Consider the following 12,958-nt stretch of genomic DNA (forward strand, 5'->3'; position numbering starts at 1 on the left):
CTTTTAGTTACCTTATTAAAGTACCTGGCCATCAAGTTTGAGGTACAACACATGAAACAAAAATGTAAATATAAGTAATTAATGCAATCTTTGGCATAAGATCGTCTATAGCAAATAAGTAAGTAAATATATTAAACGCCACTAAAGTTATATATGCTGTAGCTTAAAAATTAATGGTCGTCAATTGCTACAAAATATTGCTATTTTATTAAATAGTGCACTTAATATAATTTTCTACATTGAATCCTTTTATTATTTTAGAAAATAAATGATATATTATCAATATATCATTAAATTAAGTCTACGTTTCCCGCAGGAAGTTTTCGTGCATCGCATTTATCAGATTTCATATAGTTTACGCTATAGTTTGTTTGAATGAATTTTGTATGTATATACATACAGTCGACTACTAAAAAAAAAAGGTTGCAACATATGAAATTAGCCGCGTATCGGACCTCTTCTTCTTCCTTGGGTAATGGCTTCTATAAAGGAAGAGGAAGAGGTCCGATACAAGGCCAATGTCTTGCAACCTTTTAAGCTGCGTTCGGAAACTATTCGGATGCACCCAGCGTCGTTCTATCTTTGTTACTTACTGAAAATTGAACAAAGACAGAACTCGACGCAGGTGTGCACCCGAGTAAAGTTTCCGAACGCAACCTAAAAGGTTGCAAGACATTGGCCGCGTATCGGACCTCTTCTTCTTCCTTACGAGCCATTACCCAAGAAAGAAGAAGAGGTCCGATACGCGGCCAATTTCATATGTTGCAGTGATCGGCAAAAAAAATTATTATTATTTATTTTTTAAATCTCAAAGCAATCATTAATAAGCCAAAATACAATATTAAGTGCCAAAAAAAGGCAATAGAAACAGGGAATAGGAACAGAATGCATTGATACACGGCTTCCGATAGGTTGAAAATCTACATTCTGTTGCTATTCCCTATTCCCTATTGCCTGTACCTTTGTATTGTGTTCCGGCCTTAACTAGTCCATGGTTATATAGTCAAAAAGGGCAGTCCCAGTACATGGGTTATAGAGTCAAGGGAGCGCACCAACAGTTGCATGTTCCAACATCTCTTCTCTTTCATGATTTTTTTATTCTATACGGAAAAAAATCAAACCCGTTTTGCTGATAAACAGTAAGTAGTATAAAAATCGATAGAAATTAGTTTTTTTGATTAATTTTTTGTTTTTAAGTTCAATTTCCAGAGCAATTTAAATTTTGCAATTTTCTTTTTGCTGCTCCTGCACGTGTGCTCTGTGTTCTTCTATCACGTGGTGGTGGAGGAACATTAAACACACGTGCTCCCGATCTCAGGTTTACAAAGCATTTCTTTATTTTAAAAAATGTTAAAAACTGTTTTTTCTTTAAAATATTCAATTAGTTAATAATGATATGCATATACTATTAAAATTAAATTGATTTTAAAGTACACAAAACACGTGCTTGAGATATTTTATATTTTACAAAGAACAATTTTATTATTTTAAAAAATTTTAAAAAACTTTTTTTAATTGTAATAATAATAATAATAATATATATGTTTAATTATTTAATAATAACATATATGTTGTTAAAATTTAATTTTAATCTGCAAACAGGAGCACGTGCTATTATCTAACCTCAATTTCTTTTGCTTTTTCACAGAGGAAGCTTTGTTTTCATAATCCTCGTATATGGATTTTTGATCGCATATAAAGCTAGGTCTAATCAACCAAGTTTTAAGTTTTCGATGCCAATGTGTTCAGAATGTTCTAAAACGTAGGAAAATCGCATTAAAAAGAAATGTCCACGCGCGCGCGTGTGTGTGTGTGTGTGTGTGTGTGTGTGTGTGTGTGTGTGTGTGTGTGTGTGTGTGTGTGTGTGTGTGTGTGTGTGTGTGTGTGTGTGTGTGTGTGTGTGTGTGTGTGTGTGTGCGGATTTATCTATAACTCAAGAACTAATCAACCAAATATTAAAGAATTATGTATGAAATAGAGATAGAAAATGTAGATATTTTAATTGGAATAAATTTTGAACGGTTTTAATTTGTTTTCGTCTAACGATAACTTGTTAATCAATTTTAAATTTTGAGCTCAGAGTAAGATAGACTTAAATTTATATTTAGTCTCTCACGATACTTCATATAGACGAGACGCTGATCGAGATTTCTTTTCTTTTTCTTTTCAGGTGATATAACCATCGATTATCGCAATTCGTTTGAAGAGGCACTACAACGTCACTCTCCAAAATGGATATTTTAAGATCTACTAAAGATTCACATTCTTTTGCGTTACCAGGTATTTCAATTATTTAATTAGCGCTGCATAAGAATAATAAAAATACTTAAATTTACTTATTTACTTCTTAATTTCTTAAAGAAAATACCATAAAATAAGGTGCGGAATTCATAGATGTTTGAAATCAAAACAGCTACACATATACTCGACTCTATAGTAACGTATAGTTTTCAAAATTAGATTATTACCTCACAGTTTTTATTAACTGACATTTTGTGCATCTTCTTAAATGTATAAAATATATTGTATCTTGCATAACGGTCTGAAAATTGCTTGCATTTTACAAATAATATATTACACGCAATTACCATAATAATTTTAATTACAATATATTATTCTTTGTCGTGTATTTACTTGTTACATTTATATATCATTACTTATTACTTATACTTTTTTTTATCTTCTTAATTATAAGAATTGGCACGTGTAACCGATACCCATTTAGAATTGATTGTGGACTTTAAACGAAGAGTTCTTAAAGGAAAAGTGATTTTGACAATAACAAGGCTACCTTCAATTAATCAGATTGTAAGTGAATATTTCCTTCGATATATTAAGTAAAAATTTTGACTGCAGATTATTAATATGTAATATCGAATAATTAGATTTTAGATAACCTCGGACTTGATATATCAAGTGTCACTAACGTGCTTGATGGAACACCTTTACATCATCATCATGTTGTAACTAATTCTGCCTTTGGAAGTCCATTTTGCGTAGATTTACCACCAACTATCGACACTACTTATAACCATGAGTAAATATATAAGATATTTTTAGAGAAATATATTTACTAAAAGTTATTGATGTAAGAATTAAGTACAAATACGATACTTTCAGATGTAAAATTCAAATTGAATATGAAACAAGTCCAAACTCTCCTGCATTATATTGGCTAACACCCGCGCAAACTGGCGACGGTAGACATCCCTTTCTACTGTCTAACAACAAGGTAAACTAATAAAAGATATTCTTCTATATAAAAGTAGAGTGTATAAAAATCTGTATTCTTTCAGCTAATATACGCTAGAACATGGTTTCCTTGTCAGGACACTCCGTCTGTCAAATTTACGTACTCGGCTAAGGTAAGAATTTAAACACAATAAGTAATATTTTATATGCTTCCAGCATTTATTTATTTACATAAAATTAATGACATTCGATTGATTATTATTGACATTATTGATAAAAATAATAAAATTGCGAAGAGATAGACTGCATTAGTAAAAAAAGAACTAAATGTTTTTGAACACAAATGCCTATATTTTCTTAGAAACTGCTTCATCAGTAAAACTAAAATAAAATATTTATTTAATTTTTATGCACTGGGCAACAAAATTATCGCAACAAAAATTTACGTAAAAAATTTGCCCAACTTTAAATAAGCATAACTCCGCGAAAAATTGTCATATCTGAAAGATTTTTTTTTTCATTTTAAAGGGCAATTTTTTGGAGACGTATCACGTCCTTACTTTTCGAAGAACGGCGGGAGGGCGGAAGGCTAAATTCAAAATCTAACAATGGTTCCTTAAAATACAGACTTCACCCTTTAAAATGAAAAAAAAAAAACTTTCAGATATGACAATTTTTCGCGGAGTTATGCTTATTTGAAGTTGGGCAAATTTTTTACGTAAATTTTTGTTGCGATAATTTTGTTGCCCAGTGTATTTGTATGTTTTATTTTTTAGATTTCGGTACCAAAAAATTTTTCAGTTTTAATGTCCGCACTTTCGCATAATAATGTAGACCGCGAGGATCAGCAGCTAAACAAATATGAATTCCGTCAACATTTACCTGTATCATCATATGCGGTGATTATTACTGTGGGTTCATTACGGACGAAAAAACTTAATGAAAGAATGAATATATTTGCCGAAGAAAACATTTTTGAGTCTACTATTATCCAGAATTTTTGTTCAACTCTGATTGAAACCATGCAAATTGCCGAGAGATTGTGTGGTTCTTATATGTGGGGTAAAATATTGACTAGATTTTTTTACATTATTTACTTATTCAATTAAATTTAATTAAATTCAATTAAATTCAATTACATTTAAATTTTTTAAAATTATTTTGATATGTTTATTTAAACTTATACGAATAATAAATTTTTGTTTTTGTGTATTATCACACTGCAAACTCAAGTGTATTAATTTTAGCTCTTCATACACATTTCTTGCCATTTTAAATCATGCCATTTAACACGATTGAACATATTAATTTTTAATTTTACATGATTATGCGTGTTAAATAACGCAATTCAGCACATAAAGAAGTGTGGAAAAGAGCTTCAGTCTCAAATGTGTCATTTTTAGGGTCAGTTTCACAAAAGTCGATTAACTGTAACCTTCAATTAAAATCACTCTTTATCTCTTTCTAAGGGGGACAATTAGAAAGAGATGAAGAGTGAGTTTATAATCGAAAGTTACAGTTAATCGACGTTGGTGAAACTAGCCCTTGGTCATTTCTGTGTAAAAATAACACACTTGGATTTGCAGTGCAATCTTTCTTTTGTTTTCTTGTTTTATTACGTTTAAAATAATATCTCCAGGTAGATACGATATATGCGTGCTTCCACCAAGTATCGCCCATTTCGAAATAGAATGTCCATGTGTGACATTTATTTCACCGCTTCTACTTCACGGAGATCGTTCTTATGTCGGTGATTCGCTTGCTCGGAACATCTCACAGAGCTGGGCAGGAAATTTAGTTACGTGTTCGAATTATGAGCATCTGTGGTTAAATAAGAGTTTCAACCTTTTTATTTCCAGAAAAATTAGACGCAGCGTTTTGTATCATGAAGGTATAGATGTTTATCTTCAAAGGGAAGGATTAAAGAACCTGAATAGTTTGGTAAGATTAATGTCTTAGTACTTTGACTAGGTAACGAAATAAAGTATAATAAAAAATGTTATTAGATTTAGATAATGGATACTTTATTACCCACAAGGGGTCTAAAAGGGCGTTTTGTAGGGACGTAACCCTGTACAGTTTCACAACCTCTCTTCCAACATCTCTTCCAACATACAAAATGGCGTTTTGCAGGGACGTACCCAATCCTGTACATTTCTCTCTTCCTATCCCGTCAATAAAAAATGCTAATATTTTACATTGTATGCATCATAAACACACACCCAATTCCTGAATTCTTACTGAATTATTTTCTGAAATTGCATTGTGTAAATTGTATTGTAGGTCCAAGAACCCAAAAATGTCGGCTGGCTAAGATGCTTATTACCCAATTTGGAATATTTGTCACCTGATACACTCACTAAATATGTGCCTTACGAAAGAGGATATTTTCTCTTATGTCATCTAGAGAATATGTTAGGAGGACCCACAGTATTCGAACTATTTCTTCAATCTTATTTTGATAATTTTGCATTTAGAAGTATTAATACTACAGATTGGTTAAACTACTTACGTCAAAAATTTCCTGACAAAGTGAAGATAACATTCTTTTTATACATACAAACTATGGTTTTATCACTATTCAAATGTTTAACATTAAAAATAATAACTTTTTTGTTGATTTCAGATGTTAGAAGGTGTTGAATGGCACTTGTGGTTTGGTAACATTTTTTTTACACCTATTATGCCGGAATTGTCGGAAATGTCCGCATGGGAAAACAAGTGTTTCATATTAGCTAAAAAATTGATTAATTGGGATATTCGTGTCCATGATATACCACCTCCTATGACAGCAGACGAGAGGAACCTCTGTAACATTGAGAAAATATTATTATTAAACAATCTACATTCTTCTCATAAAAGTCTGACCACAGTAAAACTGTATTCTTTAAACAATTGTTTCTTTCGCGGTATCCAAAATGGTGGTGAAATACGGTAAATATGCATATCCTCTCATTCAAAATTGATTCACAATTGCTTAACTTAAAGCGCATATATTTCGCAGGTTTTCTTGGCTGCTATTGTGCATCAAAGTTCAATGGGATAAGAAAGTTGAATCAGCGTTGAACTTTGCCGTTGAATATTGTTCGCCAAATTATGCATATCCTATATTTAAATCTCTGTGCAAATGGCCAAAAATGCGTCTACTAATGATCGGACAGTATTATCAAAATAAGGAAAAGATATTAAATGAAACCCAGGAGAAATTAAACAAAATTCTATAGTCTTTATTTTTGTAACAATTAGCATGATTTTGTTTTTAATGGGTGTCATATATATAGTTTTTAATGGATGGTCGTTAGTAACTATAATATAAAATAATTCTTTAAAATAAAGAAAACTTAAAAAAAAATGTAAAAATATTTATGATACAAGTTTGGAGTTGACTAATTTTTATACCACGCGTTTGTTGTAAGACAATTTTATTGGAATTTAAAAAGTTGTTTATTTTCTGAATTGCAGAGCCAACGATAGGAAATAGCTGAATTCACAATGATGCATGATGACAATTCCCATTGAATCGTCGAATAATATTTAAATTTGTAAAAGTAAATATATCTTTTATATACAGAGTATCATGTAATTAATGTATACAGAAATAACATGTAATTATATTAGTAGTGTAATTCATTGTATTAAACATAAATGTATCAGCATAAATCTTTAAACTTCATTTTTCTCACACCCTCAGTTCTTTACTTGTGTCCGAGCGTGATGACTTCTCTTCATATACATGTGTTGCGCACAATTTAACGCCGATTCTAAACGGCTATATTTTTTAGAGAAGTTCTCTTGGCAAGAAATACTCTCGGTGGTTTGCCATTGCCTTCCGAGAGGAGAACGACCGAATATAATTTTTCTAGCTCTACCGGGAATCGAATCCGGGACCTTTGGCTCAATAGACCAGTGCGCTGTCTACTAGGCCTCGCTCGTCCTCTTAGCTCATTTTTCTCACAATGGACTACGTATTACTTTAACCAAAACATCAGATCTTGACAAAGAGATCGAATCCTAAATATACGTAAATTAATACTACCTGCTTTTGAATCACGTATGTATAGATCGAATTTTGTCTATGATAAATTATAATTATTATATAGGGTACAAACAGTTATTACTCATAATCTCAATTTTAAAAAAAATTTTAATGTATATGTTGTTGACAACTACATGTTCAATTTTTAATTTATAATTAAAAATTATAACAAAAAATTAATTTAGTTAGGAAATTACAATAGTTTTTCTGTCCTAATGCTTAAGGGGATCCTAAAGCGAAGGCCGAACTTCCTCGACGTCGGTAATGTCAACATTTCTAATCCTGTTTTCTCTATATCTGTCCTTGTTTAACTATAGTAATCTGTCTTTGTTCGATCGCTGCGCCATCTCTCGCTACACGCAATACTGCTTATCCTATCAACCTGCTTGTGCTTTTGCACAAAATAGTAGCGTAGGCTCAAACTTTTTTGTTACGTTATTAATTTTAGTTTTTCATGTACGGTATTCTTTGTTCACATTATACGAATGGCGCGTGTATCTTATTTTGTACATACAAACTGTGCAACTCCTATATTAAGCAAACGTTTACGGTAGGTGACAGTTCAAAAATGTATTTTTTTAATGTTTTTCAATTTTTGTCTTGAAATCAACACTCGCGCGATGTGTTTTCGTGCGTATTTCAATTGTACATAAATTTTTTTAAGTTCTGTGCAGTCTACTCAAAGTTGGACCCCTCCCTGCAATTGTCGGTAATTTGGGTCAGTTTAGGATCCCCTTAAAAGACGGCTGTAACATGTATTCGTCGATTTTTCTGATAATCCTATTAAAAATTGATGTTTGTTGGATTTTAATTATTACTAATAAAATATCTGCGAAATTATTCGATTTCTAGCGGATTTGTGTTCTAGAATTGAATATATTATAATATGAGAGTAGATAAAAAAAAATAACTTTCTTCTCAACCATAAAATTACATTTAATACATTAAAAAAACATAGAGAGTAAAGTTTTGATTTGAAACAACGTTAAAAAGTAATATATAATATATTTGCGTATGCGAATGATGAAGGAATTATGTATGCATCATAGAAATTATATATTAATGTGTATGTGGAAAGCCATGGCATAATAAGCAATATATATATTTTATTTGTCACATATATGGGCAATTCCACGTCAAATCGGACAAGATTTGACCTCGTATTTTTTAAATCGATTGAAACTTTTTTTACATGAAATATACATAAAATAAGCAGATACGTATTTTTTTGTTTGTCCGAAAAATTTTTTTTACAAAAGTTATAAACAATACAATTTTCGTCAAAAATGAAGAAGTCGTCTACTTTACAAATTAATATCTCTGGTTATATTTGTCGTAGAGAAATATTCAAAAAAGCATTTTAAAGCTAAGAACGCAATCTTTGAAAAAAAAATAGTTTAAGTTATAAGAAATTGCAAATTCCAATTGTTATAAGCAATTGAAATGTTTAATTAATTTTTTCATTAAAAAGTACATTTAAAAAAATTTTTTTTAAAATGCTATCTTATTTTTTATTTTATTCTGAAAATACACATATTTTTTATTTTATGGAGAAACGATGGATTCTATTTTTTATATAATTTTAATGACTGAGGCGCCGCGCCGCGTTGCGTCGCGCTGTGCTCGCGTCTCTAGTTCGACCATATTAGTCCCCAAAATACAGATGGCGAAGTAATCGACGGCATCGATGCGCCGCGCTACTTGGTCGAACTAGAGACGCGAGCACAGCGCGACGCAACGCGGCACGGCGCCTCAGTCATTAAAATTATATAAAAAATAGAATCCATCGTTTCTCCATAAAATAAAAAATATGTGTATTTTCAGAATAAAATAAAGAATAAGATAGCATTTAAAAAAAATTTTTTTTAAATGTACTTTTTAATGAAAAAATTAATTAAACATTTCAATTGCTTATAACAATTGGAATTTGCAATTTCTTATAACTTAAACTATTTTTTTTTCAAAGATTGCGTTCTTAGCTTTAAAATGCTTTTTTGAATATTTCTCTACGACAAATATAACCAGAGATATTAATTTGTAAAGTAGACGACTTCTTCATTTTTGACGAAAATTGTATTGTTTATAACTTTTGTAAAAAAAATTTTTCGGACAAACAAAAAAATACGTATCTGCTTATTTTATGTATATTTCATGTAAAAAAAGTTTCAATCGATTTAAAAAATACGAGGTCAAATCTTGTCCGATTTGACGTGGAATTGCCCATATATAAGAACAACGATAGGACTAGAAATAAGGTTTACTCTTGAAAAATGTTCAAAATATTTATACACATAAATGCGTGTATGTGCGTACGTGTGAATGTACGTACAATTTAAAACAACCTGTCTTTCGAAGCGCGGATTCAGCTCTCGGCGGGTCTGGATTCGAAGAAGGCGCGGAGGAACAGACACGGAGTTCAGAATTGTAAAAAGAAGTATATTATAGAGTAACAGAGGGTTTATTATAAAGTAACAAGTGCTCGCAATGTAGGTACAGTGTCGTGATGCACGCGTAGGTACAAGAAAGGAAGTTTATTATAAATTAATAAATGTTCGCAATGTACAGTGTCGAGATGCACGCGTATTTACAAGAAACGTGGAATCCGCCGAGACGGAGACAGAGAAGTAAGGTTTCTCTACCCCGGCTTAATAGCTGTGGAGATGACTTGGAAATCAGTCGGTCGTCGAGACGCACTCGACGGACCCGTGTGGAAAATTGTTAATGCTACCTTAATAAGCTTCGGGGCCTTTAAGGGCTTAAACGTGGGTTCCCTAATAAGGATTTCCACATTATTGCCAGCCAATTGTTGCCCGGCTGATAGCTGTAGAAATGATTCGGAAATTAGTCGGTCGGCGGGCGGCATCGGCTGGTTTTTCCGCCGGAACGATGCGTATTTTCTGGGGCGCATCGTTACAAATTAACTATTTCTTAGTTACTTTTTTAATATTTTAAGACATTTGTTCCAGCGGTTCACTAATTTAAAAATTCCGTCTTTGGAAAAATTTTGTCCATGTCATGTATAAATAGAAGAGAGATGTTACTGCTTCCTTACGTTTTTTATTTTTTTTATATCGCTTTCCTGCAACAGCAATCTAAAGGCCTAATAAAAAAAATGGTAGTCAAAAGCCTCCGGACTGTGGATGAGATAAAATTTCCCAATAAAATTGCTACACAAGAGATGTCGTTTGCGTTGCAACGCGGCCTTATAACATTTTGCAAAATAATAATGCTATTAGGCAGTCTTCTACGTCTCTTGGATTTTACCGCTCTTCTAAGCTCTTTGTGAATTTCACTAGAATTTCGGCCCTTTGCAATTAAGGAAGGAATTGCACGAATTTCAAATTTAAAGTGCGAACTTTAGTGTACGTGACATTTTATCAAAATTCCAGGTGTGACAGGCATGCAGACATGCCTAACATACATAACATACTGAAACCGTTTGTTCATATCTCATGTATTAACCAATGTCACAAGCGCTAGATTTCGCGCAGACACGCAGCAAAAATTAAACATAATTCTTTGTCTCTTTACACATATTTATGTATCTATTTAATTATGACACCAACTAGCTTCTTATTCTTCAATATGTCATAATAAGTAAACATATTCTATTGCAAATAGTAAAAAATAGTATTAAACATATAAATGTATCGCTTAATTTTTCTAAAGAAGTGCTACTTTTTTATGTATTTGTTACTGTATTTATCACATTTTTTCGTTAGAAATTTTGTATATTTTTTATCCGTTTTAAACTGCATTTCTTCCTTATTGTTTCTCCTATTATTACATATGAATTACTCAACAGCATAACCATAATGCTCTCTAATATTCTGTTTCGGTTTAGGGTTTAAAATAAAAAAAAATTAAAAGAAGTGAAGCCTTTGAGAAGGTGATTTAGAAAGATAGAATCCTGTTTAATGTGAGTTTGATTTGTCAGACGTCTGATCGTATATGTTTATGTTTATGCGGTTTGGAACTTACAGCTGTTTTGTCTATTCTATACTTTAATTAACAGACCATGTTGTAAAACGTGTGAAAAATAAAGCAGGGGTAGAGAAGGGTCAAGTTCAGCTCACGAAAGTTGCACCCGTATTTCTTAATATAAATATATCAAAGAATAATTGGTAAAATTATTATAAAATTATTTTACAAAGTGTTGAAAGTTTCTTGACCGCAACAGTTTATAGCTGACCTTGTGTTTGCAATCAGACGGGCAGCGTGACTCCTACCGGCAGGCAGCATGTTATTTAACATTCCATCCTACTGTCGCCCAGGGGAGCACGGTCCATTTCAATGCATAATTAATACTTTAATATTTATATTCAATTAATTAATTGCTAACATACTACTGACATTCTTATCGAAATAATAGCATTTTAGAGAAATAATTTTTCAGAGTATTCTGTTTTATAAAACGGAAACTTTGACAAATTATAAATCGTTATGCGGAAATTTGACGCATCTAATACTTTATTGCGGCTTTACATAAAACAATAAATTTTACGACATCTATCAACATATAATTTTCCAATTAATTTCAAATTGTGTGCACGTATTACGTGTATATATATGAATTGCAGGATTGAGTAATGTGCAGAGCTACGAAGAACAGTAACATATTAACCTTTGTTAGTAATTAATTAACTTGTGATGCATTAAATAAAATATTTGACATTTACTTTATTATGTTAAATATTTCATGTCCATTATATGTGTGCGCATATCTTGCGAAGTCCAGTGTATATTTTTTTTAGCATCATATGATATCACAGGGCTCTTCGCCGACTATAACGCCCCGGCAAGTACGAGATTGGCGCGGTGGTAGTGGCTCTTTACCCAATGGGTTTCAAACTTAACGGGGAAGTCAACTGTATTCGTTGCATGTGGACGGATGAAAAATCTTTTTTATTGCCTATTCATTCACTTTTTGTGATAGGCGCCTCTTACAATATTTTTAAGAGGTGGAGGGGAGGGCAGAGCGCTAATATACTTAGGGATACCATTTTTGTTCAAGTTATGAAAGACTGGGAGTTAAGAAATAATATATTTTATTTGGTATAAATTATAAAAGTTTTACAAATTATAAAGTATTTGAAAAAAACGATGAAATATAATTATTCGGAAAAGGCAAATTTCAAACTTGAATTTCTTAACTTCCAGGAAGTTGATTAATCTTGAAACGGGGTGAAAATTATAAAAGATAACATATTTACTAAATTACCAATAAAATCGTAGATACTCTAGTAAATTTCATAATAACCCTCAGAAGATAATATACCATTTATCGATCGAGTTCGATCATTCAAAAAAGAAAACAGTTCCCAATGTTTCCATGCATATGAAATTTTTCGATTTATATAAAGCTTTGCCAGACAAAGGTATTTTTAAATAATATTTGTTAAAGAAATATTTATGCAGATTTTTACTCTTGTATAAATTAAAAAAAAGAGATTATCTGATTGTTTAAAAAAAGATTGTCAATCATAATATTATTCTAAATTGAAAAAATTAAAATAAAGGGAGGGCATATGTCTCTCTTTGCAGCCACTCATGCTATTTGCCTATTTAGAATAAAGGAAATATGTATCTGAGTATTAAAAATAGAAAAGAAGACGAGCTAGAGAACATATAATTAAAGTAAATCAGTTCCAAAGTATGTGACAGTTATATTTACTAACTTCAACTAATTCGAATTTGCTTATGTGCGAAAAGTCACAGTCACTAGTAAAC

The 12,958-nt window shown here is 31.5% G+C and overlaps 1 protein-coding gene across 2 annotated transcripts; it reads left to right on the top strand.

Annotated features, from left to right (window-relative positions):
* Positions 1-868: 868 nt before the first annotated feature.
* LOC139785089 (leukotriene A-4 hydrolase-like) lies at positions 869-6,852 on the top strand. 2 transcript variants are annotated; one of them, XM_071724246.1, is made up of 12 exons: positions 869-1,139; positions 2,171-2,280; positions 2,696-2,808; positions 2,886-3,037; positions 3,121-3,232; positions 3,297-3,365; positions 3,969-4,254; positions 4,832-5,133; positions 5,476-5,724; positions 5,819-6,126; positions 6,197-6,458; positions 6,655-6,852. In XM_071724246.1, the coding sequence occupies exons 2-11, from the start codon at positions 2,232-2,234 to the stop codon at positions 6,414-6,416; spliced, it is 1,860 nt and encodes a 619-aa protein (XP_071580347.1). In that variant the 5' UTR covers positions 869-1,139; positions 2,171-2,231; the 3' UTR covers positions 6,417-6,458; positions 6,655-6,852. The 2 variants fall into 2 exon arrangements, with proteins under 2 accessions (XP_071580347.1, XP_071580348.1); XM_071724247.1 differs by lacking the exon at positions 869-1,139 and having other exon boundaries at positions 1,942-2,280.
* The last annotated feature ends 6,106 nt before the right edge of the window (positions 6,853-12,958 follow it).

The sequence above is a fragment of the Temnothorax nylanderi genome, unplaced genomic scaffold, assembly GCF_030848795.1.
Source record: "Temnothorax nylanderi isolate EJ_2023f unplaced genomic scaffold, tnyl_v1.0 TNYL_tig0736_pilon, whole genome shotgun sequence".
NCBI lineage: Eukaryota > Metazoa > Arthropoda > Insecta > Hymenoptera > Formicidae > Temnothorax > Temnothorax nylanderi.